At 42.6% G+C, this 19,905-nt stretch overlaps 1 protein-coding gene across 2 annotated transcripts in view; it reads left to right on the forward strand.

The window, feature by feature from the left end:
* Window positions 1–13,462: 13,462 nt before the first annotated feature.
* Window positions 13,463–19,905, forward strand: part of PEX5L (peroxisomal biogenesis factor 5 like) — a 93,024-nt gene continuing 86,581 nt past the window's right edge. The window contains exon 1 of one of the 2 annotated variants that reach the window (XM_088523879.1): window positions 13,463–13,642. In XM_088523879.1, coding sequence (XP_088380005.1) covers window positions 13,622–13,642 — 21 coding nt within the window. In that variant the 5' untranslated portion in view covers window positions 13,463–13,621. The remainder of the gene's footprint in view (window positions 13,643–19,905) is intronic. The other variant, XM_088523883.1, reaches the window with a different exon arrangement.

The raw sequence follows: 19,905 nt of genomic DNA on the forward strand, positions 1-19,905 counted from the left end.
GAGTTGTCAGTCACTGAGCAAAGCCATTACCTGGAAGCACTTTGCATGGAGCAAGGCAGTTCTCTACCACTCACAGGGACTGGTCTGAGATAAACAGAGTCAATTCCTCGGCAATACTCTTAAAGCCACTGTTCTAAAAGTTGTATAGAGAGCTTCCACAGGAGGAAAAAAAAAAAAAAAAAAGAGGAAGGGTATCTTCTCCCCATTACAGGCTTTTATCAACATCAGATCCTTCAGGGTGTCTGCAGCCAGGATCCATTTGCAAGTACCCAACAGTTCTGGGGAAAGCTGCTACATACACCCTGATGGGTTTAACGGGGTAGATTGGCCTATAAATACGTACAAAACTTTGTCATTAAAATTAAATGAATTATCATTTCTCTATAAACACATATACACACACACACATATACACACATATCTCCTCAAGGGACATCCTTCTGTACATGGAATACATGTGTCACTGGCCTTTGAAGATAAATTTCTCAAGTAGCAGCTGGATGCAGCAAAATAATAAAATAATAAATAAAGGATGTATGTGAAGATCGCTTGAGACAACTAAGGTAGGTGCTATTGACAGAGCAGGCAGCCAAATTCATACTATTAAGAACTGTTACGTTATTTTTCTAAAACACAGAAAAATAAGCAGTGCAGAGAAGCCGGTCACAGGGTATCTATGTAGGTGTCTTCCTCCTGGGACCAAGCGCAGTCTGGAAATCAGGGCTGGGCTTGGAAGAACAAACTGGGTTTCCTATAGCGAAGGGATTATACAAGTATCCGGGTTTCCTCCTTACCGCATTATAATCTGATATGGAAAGTACATATTACCTACAGTGATATGTAAGGTCATGCACAGGTACAATCAGCTCTTCAGGTTATATGAAATATTCACAGAAAAAAATCTGAAAACTTTCAAACTGGCAGGCTTTGATTCTCGTCTTACAGTTGCCATATAAGGTGCAAACCCCATAAGGAATCTTGGTCTTGGTGAAGGAAAAAAGTAAAGTCCTCAAAACACAAGAATTATGTGGGGTTTTTTTCCCCCAAATTGCTTTTTACTTGATCAGTTGTTATATTTTTCCTCATTCCCTTCTTTCTAACTGTATTTTTTTTTGCCAAATCCTAACATTTTGCACCATAATTGTATCTTTTTTAAAACTAATTTTGCAACATTAGAGGGGCTGTTGCAACCTGTCCAAACTGCAAAGCTGAAGGATGAATTCAAATTAAAGCTCATGTCAAGTAAACCTGGTACTACAGTTTATATTTCGCAAAGCATCTCTTGTTCTCTTTTTATTACATGGCTCCTCAGCAGTATTTTTATCGTTTATTATTTAAAGAGTGCCACAGGTTCACCATTGTTGACAAAGGAGCAAATACTTGAGCTGCCTGCACAGAGAAACCTGGAATCTATGATCCAAAAGGTGTGTGTGGAATTCAGGCTTTGAAGCCTTCATGAATGTTACGTTGCAGAATAGAAACACTAACAGACTGTCACTGCTGACCAAGTCAGCTTAAGAGGCCTCATTTGCTGCTGGAAACCTCTAAATCCACTTTTCCTCCCCATTATTTCAGTACAGTGCAGCTGATGTTCACACTGCTATGCATTTATAATGCCTTTGTGGGAGCTGATGCTGATCTGCCCTTATAGCTGTTCACAGAAGCATGAATAGATAGAGAGCATGAAGCACAAGCATAAGAGAGTTATATTGAAAACATTAATTTCTTCTGTTCCTTTAAGGTGAAGTTCACCAGAACATACTGGATATATGACTTAAAAGGTCTGTAGGATTGTAAACATTACTTATAGATCCATAAATATAAGTTACTCATTCACTCCATTTCCTAGTGCCAGAAACATAATTAAATGCAAGTCAATAACCTTTCTTACTATTCCCTGATATGCCAATGAAATGCCTGAAAAAGTCAATAAAATGCAGAACAAGATATTGAACTTTGATTTTTCATCCAACGACCAGTTCATCCTGCACCAACAAAAGTTAAAACCATCTGACTCTCTGAACTGCCTTGGCCTCTGCGTGAGCATTTCAGACCCTCAGCAACGCCGGGTCTCCTGACTGCCCAGAGACACCGTTGCGAACACACAAAGCACGTGGGAACTTATTCAGAGTTTGAGTATTGGGTGCTTGATTTCCTGAACATTAAAATAGCCAGTCAAGTGACTCTCATTATAGCACTACTAGAGTCACAAGCATATAGGACCATAAGTAGAGCCAGCTTGCTTTTTTAATCAGACCAAACAGAATAGCTGGAAGAAAAACAGCTCATCAAACCCACAAGTGTTACCAGGGGGAGGAGGAGGGAAAGCTGCCAATCTGCCCCCAGAAACCACCAAAAAAGAAAGGGAAGCTGCGAGGAGAAGGGCAGAACTCAGCCGGACAAGTGGAAAGAAATTACCCTGGTGACAGTGTTTGGCTCCGGAGAAAATCCAAAGCTGAAGAAATACTGGAATATTGGATATAGTTCCTTCTTCTTGATACTCTTCTCACTTGGACATGGGAAAAGCACATGGCTGAGCCTAGACTAGTACAGTAACAAAATGGTGCAGGACACACAAATTGGTGGAGCAATGCAATCGACTTAAACTTGAGACCAAAAGAAGCTCCATTAAGTCTCTACAAGACTTGCAGTTGAATGAGGAAAAATACCTTTGGTGAGAAGCAAGGCATGTTTCTGCTGCTGGCTCCTCATCTTTGCATTTGTAAGCATGAGAGAAACAAAAACTTTCCACTCTCCAGTTTGGGAAACCTAGTTACAGACCAGAAACCCATTACACTAATCCATATATAAAACCCAAAATGAACAACAACAAAAAAAAGGCCACAGGAGGTAACAATCTAGATTCAATCTCTCTCTGTTTATGTGTTTATAGTAGCCAGGAAAGAGCTAATCATCCTTCAAATGAACAATTTCAAACAAGAGCTCAGTGGCTACAGGATGGCCAAGTGAGAATTGGTTGTAATTAGTGATTGCCGGAGGTGATTGCTCACTTCCCTGACCTGAGGAGATGGAGCTTCACCTGCAGCTAGCGCTGGATTGACGTTTCTGGGCTAGCACCAACACTTCCCTGACTCCCTTTGGAAGCTGAAAACCAAATGATCTCATATTTTAGAGAAAAGAAGACATCAGGATCAGAGTTGTCAGTACTTCAAAGTTTTCTCTCCACCTCATTTTAGTTTTCTCTGAGCTTTGGTACATTCCTCAGTGGAGTGAGGATGACAATTGTGACCTGTATCATCATGATATTTCAAGCCTAAATTCATTAATATCTGTGAAGTGTTTTGGCAAGGCTTAGAAAAAAATAATACATTGCAGAAACAGAAAACACTTCTGCTACATTAATTAATTGAAAAGTGAGACCTTTACAGAACAGTAACTCATGCTTTGGAGGGATTACATGTATCTTTTTAACCAGTAAATATTTTGATGTCTGGACACATTTTCTTTTATTTAGTGCAACTGAGACACATGTAAAAGCATAATGAGTGTATGGTCCCAACACAGCTCCTCAAAACATTGATTTAACTTGCCTTATTTCTTCAGCTTTACAGCTGAAATTACACAGCCCTCCTGGGAAGGAATAACTCATACGTTGCCTTTTATCCTAAGGAAGTGCTGTGAAAAATTACACATGGATTATACCAAAGAATTATGAGTTGAGCTTCACAGTCTTACAGCTCCCACTAACTTCCCAACAGGTTGCAAGGGATAACTGGGGGAGGCAACAGGAGTGCTGAGTGCATGGGAAGGAGCCAGAATTAAGGTGGGCAGAATATAACTATTTAAATTGAAATTTATACAAGATAGCAGAGCTAACATGCCAGTAATGTAAGAAAAGTGAGATGCAGGTACAGTACATATTTTGATCACTATAAACTCATTTCCCAATTCTCATAGGGTGGTAGCACTATCTGTTACCATGAAAAGAATTGTGAAGTTTTAATTGAGCACATTAAGGTCTCTTTCTCCATAACGTGAGCAGACACTTCAGCAATACACAGTCTAAATTGGTTCTCTGAATACCTAGCAGAAACTCTGCAAACTGCAATCTAGTTTGACTCGGTTTTGGAACCGAAGCTTGCAGGAGCAGAGCCTGAACAGCAACGTGCGTGTTTGAACTCAGGACGTGGCACCCAGGCTGGAACATGGGAAACAGCCCAAATCGGCTCATGGGAAGGAGACCCCATGTGAGGGCAGATACACACCAGGCAGGGCTTCTCCGGCAGCTGAAACATCACACCTCTGAAGAGCAAGAGCATCTTGTGTTGACAGTCGCTCCCTACTTCAGAGAAGAATCAGACTTTTGAGAGCTTCCAGGATAGAATGACTGGACACCGACTTTTCTCCAAATCTCTATCTATGCATTTGGTTACAGGGTGAAGTGAGATGATAAGCAGTAATTGAACTACATGGGAAAGCATTAAAAAATTAAGCAGTTCCCTCCTCCTTGTGCCTATGAAGTACTTTTTTTTTTCCCAAAGTGCAAATTATCTACATGTCTTCAAGACTCAAAATATCAGTAATGTTTTTGTTCTTCATCTATTGCACACGACAGGGGTTATTTCTCCAGGAACTTGCCTAACCTCAGCAATCTCTGAGCATGCACCGCATCTTTCTCTTCTCTTCTTTCTTCTCTGCCCTGTGAAAGGCCTCACAAGCTCCCTGTATTCTCCTCCATAAATAAGCAAACACACATCTACCACCAGCGATGTCTTAATCACTGGTACTTTCTGGAGGAAAGTTTCAGCATCTGCTGTGTCTTAATTAGAGCATCTCAAGGGACACCAGCCTCCTTTAACACTACTTAGGAAAGCTTTTCCTGTTACTAATTCTTTGGATCACCCCAAATTGCCGAAACACAGCAGGTGAAATTCGCGCCCGCGCACTGAAGCAGCACAACGACCTTCAGGTCAGGCGTACCCAGCTTACAGCATGAGAGGTAAATACCCTCTGCAAAAAAGGCAAATTCCTCCTAGAACGAGGTGGAGTTATTCAATAGATAGTAGGTCCTTGGCAGGTACAAACTATCACAACTCTGTTGTCGTGGAGCTGGGGGAATTTGCCCCTGCTGAGGATCTGCTCCAGGATTTTGCAGCTTTCATTGCTGTGTGCAAATCGGAGGAGTGAAAGGTTGCCTATCATGAGGAAAGCAAGCGTTTGTTTGCATTTATGACTGTTTTATAAGGGACTCTGTTTATCCTTTTATTTTTTTTTCCTAGTCACATCTGTTCCTGCTACTTGCTGAATCTGAAAACCACTATTAAAATGATTTGTCACTGACAGCCTTTATCACTTCATACTGGCCCTGTGACACATTGAGCTAATGCAGGATGTGTCCTCTGTACCAAGACACAACTGAGAAAATAGAAGTCAGGACATTGAGTTAGTGACAACTTCAGGAGCAGCAATGCAAGGAGAACATTAGAAGACACAAGTTCCTGGACTAAATTCTCTGTTTTCATGACTATGTAACAGTCTCTGAGGATGCAAGAAAGTGTTTCTGCCTGAAAATGGTGCAAAAGAGTTACGGAGAAACAGTAATTCACCTGCCAAGGGAAAGTGAACGGTGAAATCTTCTAACAGTTCGAAATAAAACCTTTGAAATGCTCTCCTTTAAAGTTTTATTTTTATACTTTATTCAGTTGCACAACTCTGAAGAATCACTTTGATATAGTTGGAATAAGGAGCCGGCTCTTACAGTTTCTGGGTGAGACTTGCAGAAGCATCGAGAAATTTCTGAGCACAAATCCCAGAAATTTCTTGTGCTCAGAGATTTCTGCTCAGAATTCATGTTCAGAAATTTCTGAACACAAATCCCACAGCTTTCTGACTAAACTAGAGTTAGGATATAAAGCATTTTTCCTCTATATGGACTAAGAATTAACAGCCCCATTACAAATACGTTGCTAACCCTTAAATCAGGAACCTGAAATATAAGTAATTTGTGAGTGATAGAGGAGCTAGAGGAAAGATTCAGCAGAATTGATTTGTGCTGGACTAGCCCTGTATGCTGGGTATCAGACTGAATGTGCTATTTAAAAATTATTTCCTGCTATTATTCACCGCAAGCCGTTCTAGGAGGGCAGGAGAAGAGCGGAGCTGCAGCGAGTACATTCACACAACTCGTGATCCTGCAGCGTTTCCCTTGGCGGGTGCCCGTCACCACCTGTGCCGGGCTGAAACGAGGCCCCGTCGCCTCAGGAGCTGGGGGCCGCGCGGCCTCCTCTGCGCGGCCCTCTTGCCTGCTCCGAGGCACTGCACAACGTACACGTCCCTCCACGTGACACTGCAGCAAGCACAAGAGCAAGTGACTCAAAGAGTGAGACTGAATCACTCAGAGATCAGCCCGGTTGGACTCGAGAACTTAAGAGCACCTCTTAGACGCAGGTACCTGAGCAAGGACACCAGGACTTGACCTACTGAGCTGGTCAGACAGGCTCGTGCTCAGGATTTCTCTTTCCTTTCATGTCGCCCTTTCCGTGGTGCACACGCTTTGGGTATCAGCAGCCAGTTCCTGCTCCTTGTGACAGGAACATGTTGACCCACACAGAGGGTCAACAGACCAAAAAAAGAAGGATTCATCATTATTATTTGTTTTACAGGCTGCATCCAGATACATACTATGTAAATCAAAATCTGAAACACAAACTTCCTGTTCAGTAGAAAAAAAAAAAAAAACACTTTGGGAGCTAGTGCAGCTTTAGAGGGCAAAAGATTTAAAGAAAAAAGGGTTGATGCTGATAAGGGTGCTGAGCAGAGCACGTTCTCCCGCGGACATGAAACCTGGGGGAAATTAGCTCAGAACAACCCTCCCAGCACGGCTGCCATGGGGGCAGTTTCACCCCTGCTGCACTTGCCCAAATTAAAAATCAAACTTTCCAGCTGCTCCTGGGCAAGGTGAGCAAGTGGGAAAAGAAGCTTCCTTTAATCTTCCACACTGAGCATGGAAGCAGGATTCATACACATGCGTGAACACACACATTTTAAAGAAACATAAGAAATCTCAGCTTTTCTGTTATTTGTAGGAAGCTATTTGATGTAATGGACAACACATCAGCCTGGGGATCCATAAAAGCAGGTTCTACCTAATGAGCCAGCATCCTATTAGGCAGCCTTCAATAAATCAATTTAGAGATTGTAAAAAACACTAAGTATAGTGATCACTGTCAGTTCTAGCACAAATATGGGATTTCTCTAAATCAATTCCTACTTCAAGTAGAGCATATTTTTCAGAAAAACAAACAATCTCAATTCTGAAATGTCCAGAGAATCCACAATAATCCTTTAAGAGCAATATGAATGTTTTATTACCTTCGCTGTGAAAACGTGCACCTAAAGTCCACAGGTGACTAGCTGCAGCTTTCAGCCATTTTGTTGCAGTATCACTGCTCTATTTATTTTCTACTACGAGTTTCCTGTGGCCTGTGTAAATGCAGCCCATGGTAAAGTCATCTCTGGTTAGGTTAAAGAGGTTGAGGCCCTTGAGCATCCTGCTGCTCAGTGTGTCCAATCCATTAACTGCTCTCTAAACCTTCACCAACTCTATTGCCTTTTCAGTCGCAAATTTGAATGTCACCTAGTTGGGTATTCAAGAAGTTATCACACCACTATTGATACAGAGGTTACATAATTTTACTATTCCTGCTTGAACTCCTGAAGAGTTCCTCCCTTCATATATTTAGGCCTTTGGCCACTATGTGTTACCTCAGTCGATTACCTATCACAACATCCCACCCTGCAAACTTCATCTGAATTATTTGTTTCTAAACATATATGGTTTTATCTTGAGTGGTACTGAAAAAAAATCATGATTTCTGGTTCACTCGATAAGCTACCTCTGTTTCTAAAGGGTCAGACTTTATGTCATCTCCATAAATTTACCATTAATGGCTTTATAATATCTTTTGTGTCTTTAAATAAAAAAGGAAACAGAGTACAGCCTAATAATTCCTATGGGATCCCATTAGATAATGATTCCCAGTTGGCATTTTAAGAGCATCAGATAAGCAGTTTTATGTCTTTTTAATGTGTTGCCCAGCTGATTTTGCATCATTCTCATTTCTTAATCAAAGATTGTGTGGTACCATAATGAATGGCTGAAGAAAGTCCATTACATCAGCACTACAACATTCATCGAGCAAACCTGATATATCAAAAGAAAGCTATTGAGTTACTCTGACAAGATATATTATCCATAAACCAAAGAGAACTGCCATGAATTACATTATTCGTAATTATTATTTTACTAATAAAGTCCCATATCAGTCTTCCATTATTTTGCCAAGGATTGGCATCAGGCTGGAAGGCCTATCATTACTAAGCCATCCCATTTAAAATTCTGGCACAGAATTTGCTTTCCCAGTGCTGTATCTATTAATGAAAAATAACATTAACAGTCCAGAGACATTCTTAAATGGTTCCTTGAAAACTCCCCGATGAACCTTATTGGAACTGCTGATCATAAAATGTCTTAACTTCCGCAGTGGCTGTTCAACAGCCTTCAGAGTTACCGATTAAATCAAAGTCCTTTTCCAATCTCTACCTCTACCCATAGAAAATGGAAATAACAGCTCTTACTCATGTGATGCTTTGAGATCAATAGCTTAAAAACCATTTATGACAGTCGGATATTTTAATTTTTTAACTGCTATGTGTTGTTATACCTCCCCAGTGGTTAAGAATATTCATACTTTAATAAAAATACTTCTGCTTAAGCAAATATATAGTTTCTTTTATACTGAGCAGGGCTGGAGGCACAAAGTACTCCTGCACCTTCTTCATGCTGGCCAGCCATAGAGCAACACTAAGTGTTTCACTGCCAGGAAATCCCTTATGTAACTGTGCAGAGTCACTTTAAATAGATGCTTCACTGAATCCAGTAAATTCTCAGGGTTTGTCAAGCACAACAAATGGAGATGTGGCTAATGTAATAAGAGGAAAATGTATCATCTGTATAATCAGTAATCACAAGTGGATAAAATCTAATTAAACAGCAAGACTTTCCAGTTTGAGTATTTTCAGATAAGCATTTTTGCATTCAACAAAAGAATTATCAGAAGAAAAGCCCTCGGAACCATCCTATCATTTGAGGTCTAACATATTTTAGGTGCTGCCTTTACAAGACATTTTAAGCAATATTAAATAATTTACACCAGAGTTTCATTAACTCTTTAAGGAAATCTCAAAAGAAAAGCAGCATGGATCCTGGCAGACATTTGGCCACGCAAGCCAGGAGCTCAAAGTAGGTAAATCCTGCATATTTTAGGCAGCTTCTAAAGCAATTTTTGGAGGATTTCTCCCCTTTTCTTTTGTTAGGATTTGCTTGGAGAGATACATGAGCAGATAACAATGATTTGTGCCCTCCGTCGAGTACGCCAGCTCTTGCAGCCCTCACTGCCTCTGAACTAGTACAATTTTCTGCAAAAAGGCACATGGGCCAGTGAGAGGCCGCTGCCCCCAGGTGAGTCAAAACCTGAAATCTGCAGCTGGGGGGCATGGGCTGAGGGGCTGAGGATTAATTTAGGACAGTGTACTGCTCCAATTTGGGATTCATTGCAGTATGTGGAGCCTCTCAACACCTCCTTTACATGCATTCCCTAAACACGTTTAACACACATATAAATAGTGGTAACACATGACTTACCACATACAAATAGTGGTAACATGTAAGAGCAACATATACTGATGATGAAATACTGATATGATGAAACTGATACTGATGATGAAACGAGCACCTTCATTGACCTGGAGTTGTAAAGTTGATACCTTATAACTGCAATTAGAAAGCAAGGAGTAAAGTGTAATTAAAATCTATCAAGCTAACAATCAATTCTTAGTTAAGAATTAATTCACAGTTAAATTAATATTAATAACCTTTAAAACTATAATTGATGATTCAGTTCAATTTCTGCAGCTTCCTTGGTTATGAGAATAAACTGGGTTATTTTCAGCAGTTAATCCCCAATCAGTGTTACTTCCATGTTTTCAAAAATTATGCCAATTATTTTCAGTAAGCAGAAAATAATATTAAATAATGAAAATATTTATTAGTATTAATGGTTTTAAAGAGATCTTTCTTAATAAAATGCTTGTATTAGGCCTAAGAGAACCCCAAGAGTTTCCATTTCTGCAAACTACTTATCTCCATGGATACATGAGCTCATAGACTATGTTTTATATACAGTATATACACCAGAACATGAATCTGCTATCAAATGAAACAGCCAATTTGCGTCTTTATGAACAAACATGATGTTTGCGACATAATCCAAGCTGAGGCCCAGATTGAGACAAGTCTCCTGTTAGGGAAGGGCACTTAAATAGGTGTTTCATGTTGAGTATGTATTTGCTCTCCTGACTTGCACTGTGCAGGTCTGTTTATCATTGCATGATTTCCCTAACGAAAATCATGGCTTGCCAATGCCATGTGGTTTCTTGGCATAGAAACCATGGACTTTGTTTATTCTGAACATTTTGTATATGAATTCTAGGATAACTACTATTCATTTGGAGTCTATATCTCATGCAGTTGGAGCCTCAGCAACTTAAAACTATTGATTACATTTGAAGGATGGCATAAATATTAGAAAAGCCTAAGGAATCAAATATCCAACTCCACTGAAAATCAATAGGCCTTTCGATGGGAACTAAATGACAGATTTTTGACAGTAACTAACTAGGTCACCAGCTTGCTACCAGAACCTCAAAAAACACCTTGTATTTCTGAAAATGCCCCAAAACTCCATTAACAGCTCTAGGCTTCCTAATAATCTTAATAGCCCCATAAGTGCTTCTGAAATCAAATTCTGAGCATTTATTTGTGAAATAAAGGATTTCTATTTGACTTTTTGCAGAATTTCCCCTGGCAATTTAATATTAATTAAAATCTGTTGAGCCATATGGTGACTCTTCTTTTTCTTACCAAACATTATGACTTTCACATTTTTTATCGTGACTTTTCCCATTTTTGCAATAACAAACAACCAGGCTCAGACAGCTCCTAGCACAGACATCACTGAGTCAAACAATAATGCAGCCACACAGGCAGACCAGAAATGATCACCATAGCAAAACATTTTTAAAACATTTTAGGCACACGAACCTTCTGTGGTTATATTCCCCATCCCAAAATGGAGCTTTATATTCACTTCTAGAGTACAGCCATAAGCAGTGTGGACTCTGGCACTCACCTTTATCTAAGCTGCACAAAATCTGCCTTTAAATTTAATTATATTTATATTTACATTTCAAAATGGCATGCTAATACTTGCTGCCCTCCCTGTCCATCATGCGTTTTTATAATGGACTTTACAACTAAACAACAGATATCACGCCCTGAGCCCCAGCTGGAAACAAGACGAAGGCAGAAACCATCTTGCTGAAGCTTCCCCTAGCAAAAAGCTGGAGCAACAGCACGTTTAAATTTGGGGAAGCGCAACACAGTGGGATGTGTGTGTGTGTGGTTTGCACTGAGAGATATTTAAAGAGCAGCTCCCCAAGAAGAGCAGCTCCTCTGCCACCCCTCTGCCTTGGCCTGCACCTCCCTCGCCTGCTTCGCCAGCCTCCGCGCCGAGCGGTGCCAAGGGATTTAGCCCCTGCTCAAGAGAAAGGCAAAAGCTGGACGTACCTGGTCTTAACGGGGTCTGCCAGCTCCTGCCAAGCTGTGGCACCAGCATGCTGCTGTATCAACAAAGGGAGAAATAAATGCACCTGTTTCTGTTGGACGAAGAAAAATACCTTTTGCAGCCAATGCTATACTGCAAAATCTCAGATCCAGCATTTCCAAGTCCTACCAGCTCACAGATAGCATGGCATGAATTCCTGTACTAGCAGGTCTTGTATTTTATGATATGTAGTGCACAGCAGACCTGCACAGATCCAAGCTAGAATCAGCTCAGCCTTTCTTGACACTTGGCCTTAAATGCAAGTTGTGTGATCTAAACAGTAAATAAGTGCTGCTGCTTCTACCCTGAAGGAAAAAAACAATCCTAGTATAAATGCCTAGCTATATATAAAAAAAAATAGATACTGCTACATACTGGCACTGACAAATTTACCCCAGCTTCCCCATGGAGGGGGAAAAAAAAAAGCACTGTACTTAAAAAAAGAATAAATTTTCACATGCCTCAAAATGATTCAACTCCTATAGAAAACTTGTGCAGTATCCCAGGGAAAAAAACGTACTCTGGATCTATTTGAGCAAGTGTGGGAAAGCGAAAGGCTGAGTCCACTAACAGCCTCGGTGCCTAACGCACCTGTGCTCGACAAAGAGCAAGGCATCACGGACCCCGGTTTAAACAGAGATCCACATTTAAGATGCCCCTTTTGTCACCTATATCTAAGTTTTCTTCCAAATGGCACACAAAAGTAGCCACATCTTTACATCTGAAAATTCTGTACTCATATTTTGCATTTTAAGTGAACCACTATATTGCAACCTCACTCTGTACCAGTGCAGCCAACTTCAGCACCACTCCAGCAGAGATTCACAGGGGGAAGTGTCTAACACATACGGATGCATCTAAAGAAGCTTTTGAGGTCCCCAGCTCTTAGCTGAGGTTTTCAAAGTGGCTTTAGCCCCCAGAACCACTTCTTCAGTGCTTCCTTTTATCAATGGCAGGTGCCTAAATGCTCCAAATAGCAAAGTTCCAAATACCTCAGTGAGCTGGATGAAAGACAACTGCAACTTTTGCTGCGTATCTAAAGAATAAAACTCTCATCTTTGAGTGAAAAAAAAAGGCTAAATATGCCTGGTACCCCTACTGAAAGACTTCTCAAACTCGTGCGCTGCAGCCCCTCCTTTCCCCTTTTAGCAGAACACTTCGAAACGGCACATTTAGACTGCTGCTTTCAGAGTTATCGTGATCCTAACGGTTTAGGGGCAAGAAACGCGTTTGCTGCTGTTCCGGCGCTGGGTGCCGTGCTCGGTCACAGGCACCGTGAAGTTTTGCGCAGCTTAGAAGCAAAGCCGGGAGCCTGGCGCTAGGACAGGGAACACGGAACTGGGGCGCGGGGTTTGCGGGGACACCGCAGGCGCCGCCGCTCTCTCCGGCCGGGCCGGATTAGGACCCAGGGGCGCTGAACGCCCCCCAACCCCGGGACCCCGCGGCGGCTCCGCCCGGCGGCCGCAGCGCCCCGGAGCCCGCGCGGCCGCGGCTGCCGCTGCGCGGGGAAGGCCGGGGGGAGGCGGCGAGCGGCTCGCGCGGCCGCCGGGCCGGGCCCGGCCCGAGGCCCCCGGGCGGCCCCGCTCCGCCCCGCGGCGCTCCCGGCCGCGCCGCCTCCCCCCGCGCCGCCGGCGCCGCTCGCAGCGCCGCATTAAAAGGAGGGCGAGCGGCGGCGAGCGGAGCCCAGCGGAGCGCAGGGCAGCGAGGGGAAGGGAAGGGAAGGAGGCGGCGGCGGCAGCAGCAGCAGCAGCAGCAGCAGCAGCAGCAGCCGCAGCGCGTGTGGGAGCCGCGCGGCAGCTCCCAGGACACACGGCTGCGCCCGCTGCAAAAATAGCTCCCCGCGCTGCCTTTCCCTGCTTCCTTTTTTATTTTTTTCCCCTTCCTCGCTCGCTCCTCGCCGCCGCCCCGGTCCGCGCAGCGCAGCCCGCAGCCGCAGCATGTACCAGGGCCACATGCAGGTAAGCCCGGGCCCCGCGGCCCGAGCGCGCGGTGAGGGGCGCGGGGCCGCGCGCAACAAGTGGCCGCGCTGCGAGCACGGGGGCTGCCCCGGGCGCCCCGCGAGGAGCGCGACGGGGGCTCCGCGACTCCGCAACTCGCGCAAGTTGCGCGGGGCCGTGCCCGCGGGCTGGGCGAGGAGCTCCGTGAGGACAAGGGTTTTTACGGCGTGTTTTAAGTGACATATGTCGCTCTGGGCGCAGCCCGTCGTGTATGTCAAGTGAAGGGCAAACTGTAAGGGGGAACACGGAGCACTCGGCGTTGCAAAATCCCTAAAAAAAAATCCTGCCCCGCTATGTGCAGTGTGCTGGGTGTAGAGGGGACAGGTTGCGATTTTGCCCCCAGCGTGGGCTGAGGATTCATTTTGCAGAGCCCCGGAATGACTTTGTGAAATGAATCTCAAATAAGCGCCCAGCGACCACCGGGCTCGGGGTAGGAATCTTGCCTCCCCATGCTGCTGGTCCTCATCACCGTAGCAGCAAATGCCTTTGCCGGATAAAAAGCTGCCACTGCTGTGGACGTGATGCCTTTAACCTTGACTCCCGCTCCCCTTCGCGTGGCTCTTCCTTAGAAAGCCAAGTGTGTTTGGAAGGAGGAGGAGGAGGTGCTGGAGGGGAGTTAAGGTTTGCACGGATCTCTCCCGTTCCTTTCTTTGCTTTTGGACCCAATCTGGCTTGGTGCTCCCTGCCAGCAATGACCGAGTGCTTTGGGCACGTACCGTGGCACAGCCCGGCGTGCGGCGCTTGCGAGCGCTCGGGCTGTTTACGCAGAACCCGCCGTTGGGGCAAGTGGCACCTGACCGCTTGTGCTGGCGCGATTCCACCCTTAAAACCAGCACTTAAAAACCTGCTGACCCGTCACCAGGGCTGTTAAAGTTAAGGCAGTGACAGCCCCGGGGCTGTGCACAGGATGCACAAGCCTGGCCAGGGCTCTGATTCAGCACCGGCTTCTCGGAGCTGAACCGGCTTCTCCTGCCCCTGTGCGTAGTCTGATCTCAACGCCGATAAACAGCATCTCATGGCACTGCTTGAGAGGAGACAGCAAGCAGCTCTGAACAAGAGAAGGAATCAGTGAAAGGAGTACAGAGATCGCTCCCTAATTATGATAATTAAAGTGTTCGTGTCTGACAGGAAAACAAGCATGTAACTGTTGTCACTGACTTGGGTGTTAGGAGATGCGTATTGATACCCTTCACACAGCACAAGTTCTTTGCCACTAGTTACATCACAAGGCTTCAAGTGATGCGTAACCCTTTTTAAAGGGAAGTGTAAGAGAGTGCTGAGTTGTAAGCTACTGTTAGTAAAAGATCGGATTTTTAGCAAATGACTCATATTTGAAATTAAATTTGTGGTAGAAAGATCAGTTCAAAACATACCAAGATGTTACTACTGGTGTTCTTTAAAATTTCTTATAAAATACATCTTTCTAGACCACACGTAATCTAGTTCCAATCACATTTACGTAAAAGTTTGCTAAATTGCAATACTCTTCAGTGCACCTGTCACAATCAAAAAAAAAAAAACTGACTTAATCAGCTGAACTTTTAAATGTATTTCTGTTCTAACAGGAGGCATTTTTGTTCTTCAGACAACTGAAAAAAAGCCTAAAGCATCACAGAAATGTTGATGTTTACTATATCCTTAATTAGAGTATTTGAGTCACACAAAAAGGGCAAATTACTTTTCAATGAAATACTCTAATATAATGTTTATTAAACCATCCTGGAGTACAAACTATCACAGGCTACAAGCACAGTACCACACCACACGCCAGGAGCAATGGAGACTCATGCTAAGCATTACAGACCTGCTCCGAATAGCTCTGTGACATATGTTAAGACTTAGCGACCAACTGGAGGGAAACTACTTGCAATTTCCTGCCAATCTTACCTCTCTCTAAAGACACTAAAAGCAGCTGCCCCTGTTTGTCAAGCAAAACCTGCTTTGTTTTCATAGGTATAACTAAAATCTGCAGAAATATTTCTTCGGTGCCATTACTTTAGAAGATGTTTACTGAGGCAAGGTTTTATTAATGACCTGCCGCAACTCACCCAGTAGAGGGGAGACGTTTGAAGGAGCACAACGTTAATGGCTTTAACATTTTAATGAATGTAATTAGGCAATCTGAGAACTTACCCATCTTGGCCAGGCATCAGCAGTCCGGGCTTCGGTGGGCATTCTCCGACTGAGCTCAATAAATCCTGCAAGAGTAGAAGAAACACACTTGGTGTTTAGGCCCTGTTGATGGCACTCAAAGTGCTTCCCTGTATCAGGCCTTACGAGCACCTCCTGTTAAGCCCGAGCTTATAGCACACATCCTACTTTATTTTTTTGAACCCCAGAAAAGCATGTAGTTTATTCCGAGCACCAAGCTTTTAGAGTTCCCTCTTGATGTTTTGCAAATGACTGCTCCCAACACAGAAATACTAAAATTCCCCAGCTAAAATTCCAACAACTATAAGGTTGTGCTTTACAGTACTGAACCAGTGCCAGGTTCAGCCACTATCTTTACATTTCCAGCACCGTTCTGTGAGACCAGCTTTGTGTTGCTTGTGCGCTGTACATCTTTATATAAAATAATTGGGGAAAGGCAAAACAGTCCTCAGGAGAGGCAGGACAGGAATGGGGTGCAACGCAGCACAGCGCTGCAGAAGTTTCTTCCAGTATGGCAGAAATACTGGTTCCAAATGCTGAGATGGCCAGGCGAAGGAGACGGGGTGCAGAGCAGTGTGAGCTGCTTCCTATCTTCTGTGAGGAAACAGTAGTAGGTCAGATGGAAGCGGCACAGGAGTTGAATTCATCCCACAGCCACTGTTCTCAAATGTCTACCATTTTAACAACCAACCACAAGCTGCTTCAGAGGTTTTTTCCAGTGTAGGATGTACCTGGAATCAGTCCTTCTAATGTGGAGACATTGACTTTATGAGAGTTTTATGGTGGCAGGTAAGTTTTAACTATAGAACGGGATTTTCGGCAGTATTCTGCCTCCCATTTAAATCTGTTAGAGAAAAAAAAAAAACTGACTTAATATAGAATAGAAGTAACTGAGTAATCCTTTGAAAAATCCTTGCCTTGGAGTCAGCTTTCTCCAACAGAAATGCTTGAACGGGAAGAGGTGCTTTGCCAAATATTGGTATGGGGATTTACGTGTGGCCGTGTCGTGTTGGGAGATGTCTTAATTCAGAGCAAGCAGAAATCCTGACCGCAGCGGCTATCAGATCCTCTGGCACTTTTTTGGTAAAAACAGGCTTATTAGTCACGATGCCTTGGCCAAATTCCAGATCAGATAGCTACAGGCTCCTAAACTTTTAACTGCACACTTCGTGCCCTTAACCACTGTGTTGTGGATTGCTAAAGATATTTAACATTCTGTTATGGGCATTTCACCTGCAAGTGAAATAATCCATGTTGCTCATGACTGTCCCAGTCTTCAAACACACACGTATGTGATCTCAGGGGGTCTAGAACAGGAATAATTCCGTGCACATGAAAATTCCTGCAAACCCCAAAGGCATCGCATGTTTTGCTAGGCCTGAAAAGCATTGGTAAATATTTTAAAAGTTCTGAAAAGCATTTTTGCCCTGATTTTTCCAGCGCTTAAGACACAGCTACTGTACTGGGAAAAGTGAAGCAGAATTGCCTCAAGATTAGCTGCTGCTGCACGCTGCATCCTATTAAAAATACTGCATCAGTGTTGGTTACACTAGTACTTAAAATACATAAAAAGCAAGCTATTAATCAATTATGACTACAGAATCGGAATCTCTCAGCTATGCATTTTAGCCGTGAGTAAAATGCCCTTTAATGAATAGGCGCAACACAAAACTGAATTGAATGTTAAACTGCATCTTTGTTCAGCTGTTAAGATCAAAAAAAAGTTAGTAACGCTGAGGTGCAAAATTCTCAAAAACTGGGCACCTCGCTGGAATGTTATTGGCTCCGCAGTGATGCTGGTGAATCACTGCTCCCAACCTTGCTGAAATGCCAATATGACAAACTGATAATTTTCATTATTACAAACATTTTCCAAAACTACTCACAATACCAGGGCCCCATATACGGCGGTACATTTTCCTTTTAGTTTTGTTCTTTTTCACTAGCTGCTTTTAGAAGTTTTGAGAAGCAGCTTATGAACTGCTTATAAGTGAAACAAGCTAAAAATAATGAGCTTGTTTTCACTGAAGAAATTCACTCAAAGAAAGTAGGTGAGCAACTGCTCTCGGCTAAGCAGCACACTGCGAGTGTACAATTTGTGAGGCTTTGCAATGCTGCTATAGACCAGCGTTTCTTGTTTTTATAAGGACCTAGGAGAAAATCTTGTGAAGGCTCAGAAACTGTCAGCAGCCAGCACATTTTTGCTGGATCTGAATTAAGAGCAATTCTTACTAAATAAATTAAATGCATTCAAAACAAAGGAATACAACAGGAAGAAAAAAAATAGCAACCCAGCAGTTTGATTCCCATGCTTAACTTTCACTTTTACTCCAGAAATCACACCTTGTTTTTTAAAGCCACCATTACTTTCACAATTTATGTCAATGTGCTGCAGCAGTAGTTCTTTAAACTAGACATCTAGGAACCTGGATTTTACCTCTAGCTCCATCATACAGCTAGACTAAGCTCAGTCATCTTTTCGTGTGTCCATTTTGCTTTGCGTACCTTGTCCACGCTGATTACCTGCCATGTCTGCTGTGCTTCAATAGTAGCTAATTTTGTAATCATATTCTCAATGTCATAAAATGCACCCACACAATTACTAAAATCAAGGTTTGATGATCAACAGTGAGTTGAGTGTTTACCTGGCAGTGTTCAGGTAAAACTACACAACTGCTTTGATTTTTTTCAGGTTCAAGCTTTGAATTTTTAAACTCTGATTTATTAATGTGGTCTTTATCTATATGCACAGATATTCTTGTCACATACAGTGATATCAACTGCCCATACATCAGGGCTGCCTGCTGTTATATAACTGACAGTCAGAATGAGCAGGGTTCGTGTTTGCATGTCTGTAATATATTGCTCTGCACACGTGTCTATTTCAGAGAGTCAGTCTATTTTTATTATTTAGCTGACACATCACATATTTCAAAACTAATTAGTTTAATAGGGCCTGCTGTTAATGTAACAGAGGGAGGCAAAGTGCTAAGTCCAAAGGCTTAGAATGGAAAAATCTAAGTGAAACTGCTTGTGCAAAGGATGGAGGCCAGAAGCAGGGAGGAAAAAAAAAAAAGCACTGAAACTAGATTAGGACAAAATATCCAAACAGGTCAAGGTGCATGAATGGAAGGTGTAGGGAAGATAACAACTTCCAGAAATTTAGAGTTCACTTAAGGACATGAAGTCTTCAAAAACATTCATCTTCAGAAGACAGTACATAATTTATAAAAATATTGTGTCTAAGCAAGCCCAGTCTCCTGAAACTTTAACCATGGTTTTCAATGCCTAAAACAGATCTAACTGCTTAAGACAAACTAATTTAATCTGCTACTGTTTTTGCAATAGTTAGTAAAGAAAATGGCTGAAATGTTAGGTTATTACCTAGAATGAATCTGAGTAGTTTGTTTTTCTTACATACCTAGCCCAGGGGCATCCACTAATTATTTGTATCAGAGAATATAAGCCTGCACTTTCTGAAAGTGCAAATTTTGCCTCTTTTGAAAAGAGCTGATACTGCAAACCAGACAGAAGTAGTTGTCTTCCAGATCAGGTGTCACGACATGTAAACTAGGAGGTGACTTTTATCATTGTCTGCTAACATTACTAACCAAATGCCTGGGGATCACAAAGACCATACTCAGCAAATTCTCCAACCAAGCTACAGTTGTGAGCACTGTGATATTTCATTGCTGTTCTTCTCAGACTTAAGAAATTCTGAGTCATTAGTACATGAGTTTCAGTTTGAACAGTTTATCTGCATATAAATAAAGTCTAAATATTAAGCATTCAAAACATTATACTGATGGGGAAAAAAAACCCTTATCTCATCATAAGCTGATGAGACTTTAATGAGGCAAAGAGACATTAGCTGCCACTGCATGTGATTTTTCCAAAGTTTGTATATTAGTCACATCTTACTATTACAGCAGTTGCTTCCAAACTTTGTTTAAACCTTCATTGGGTTGGTACATTAGATTTAAGTCCCCGGTTTGCTTCCTCCTCCTCTCTATGTCCCAATAAGACACTCAGAGTTGTCCTATTCGTTTCTTCTCTCCCTTTGTCCTAGTTGC

Source organism: Tinamus guttatus, unplaced genomic scaffold, assembly GCF_059628265.1.
Source record: "Tinamus guttatus ecotype Peru unplaced genomic scaffold, ASM5962826v1 Tinamus_guttatus_pri_ptg000198l, whole genome shotgun sequence".
Lineage (NCBI taxonomy): Eukaryota > Metazoa > Chordata > Aves > Tinamiformes > Tinamidae > Tinamus > Tinamus guttatus.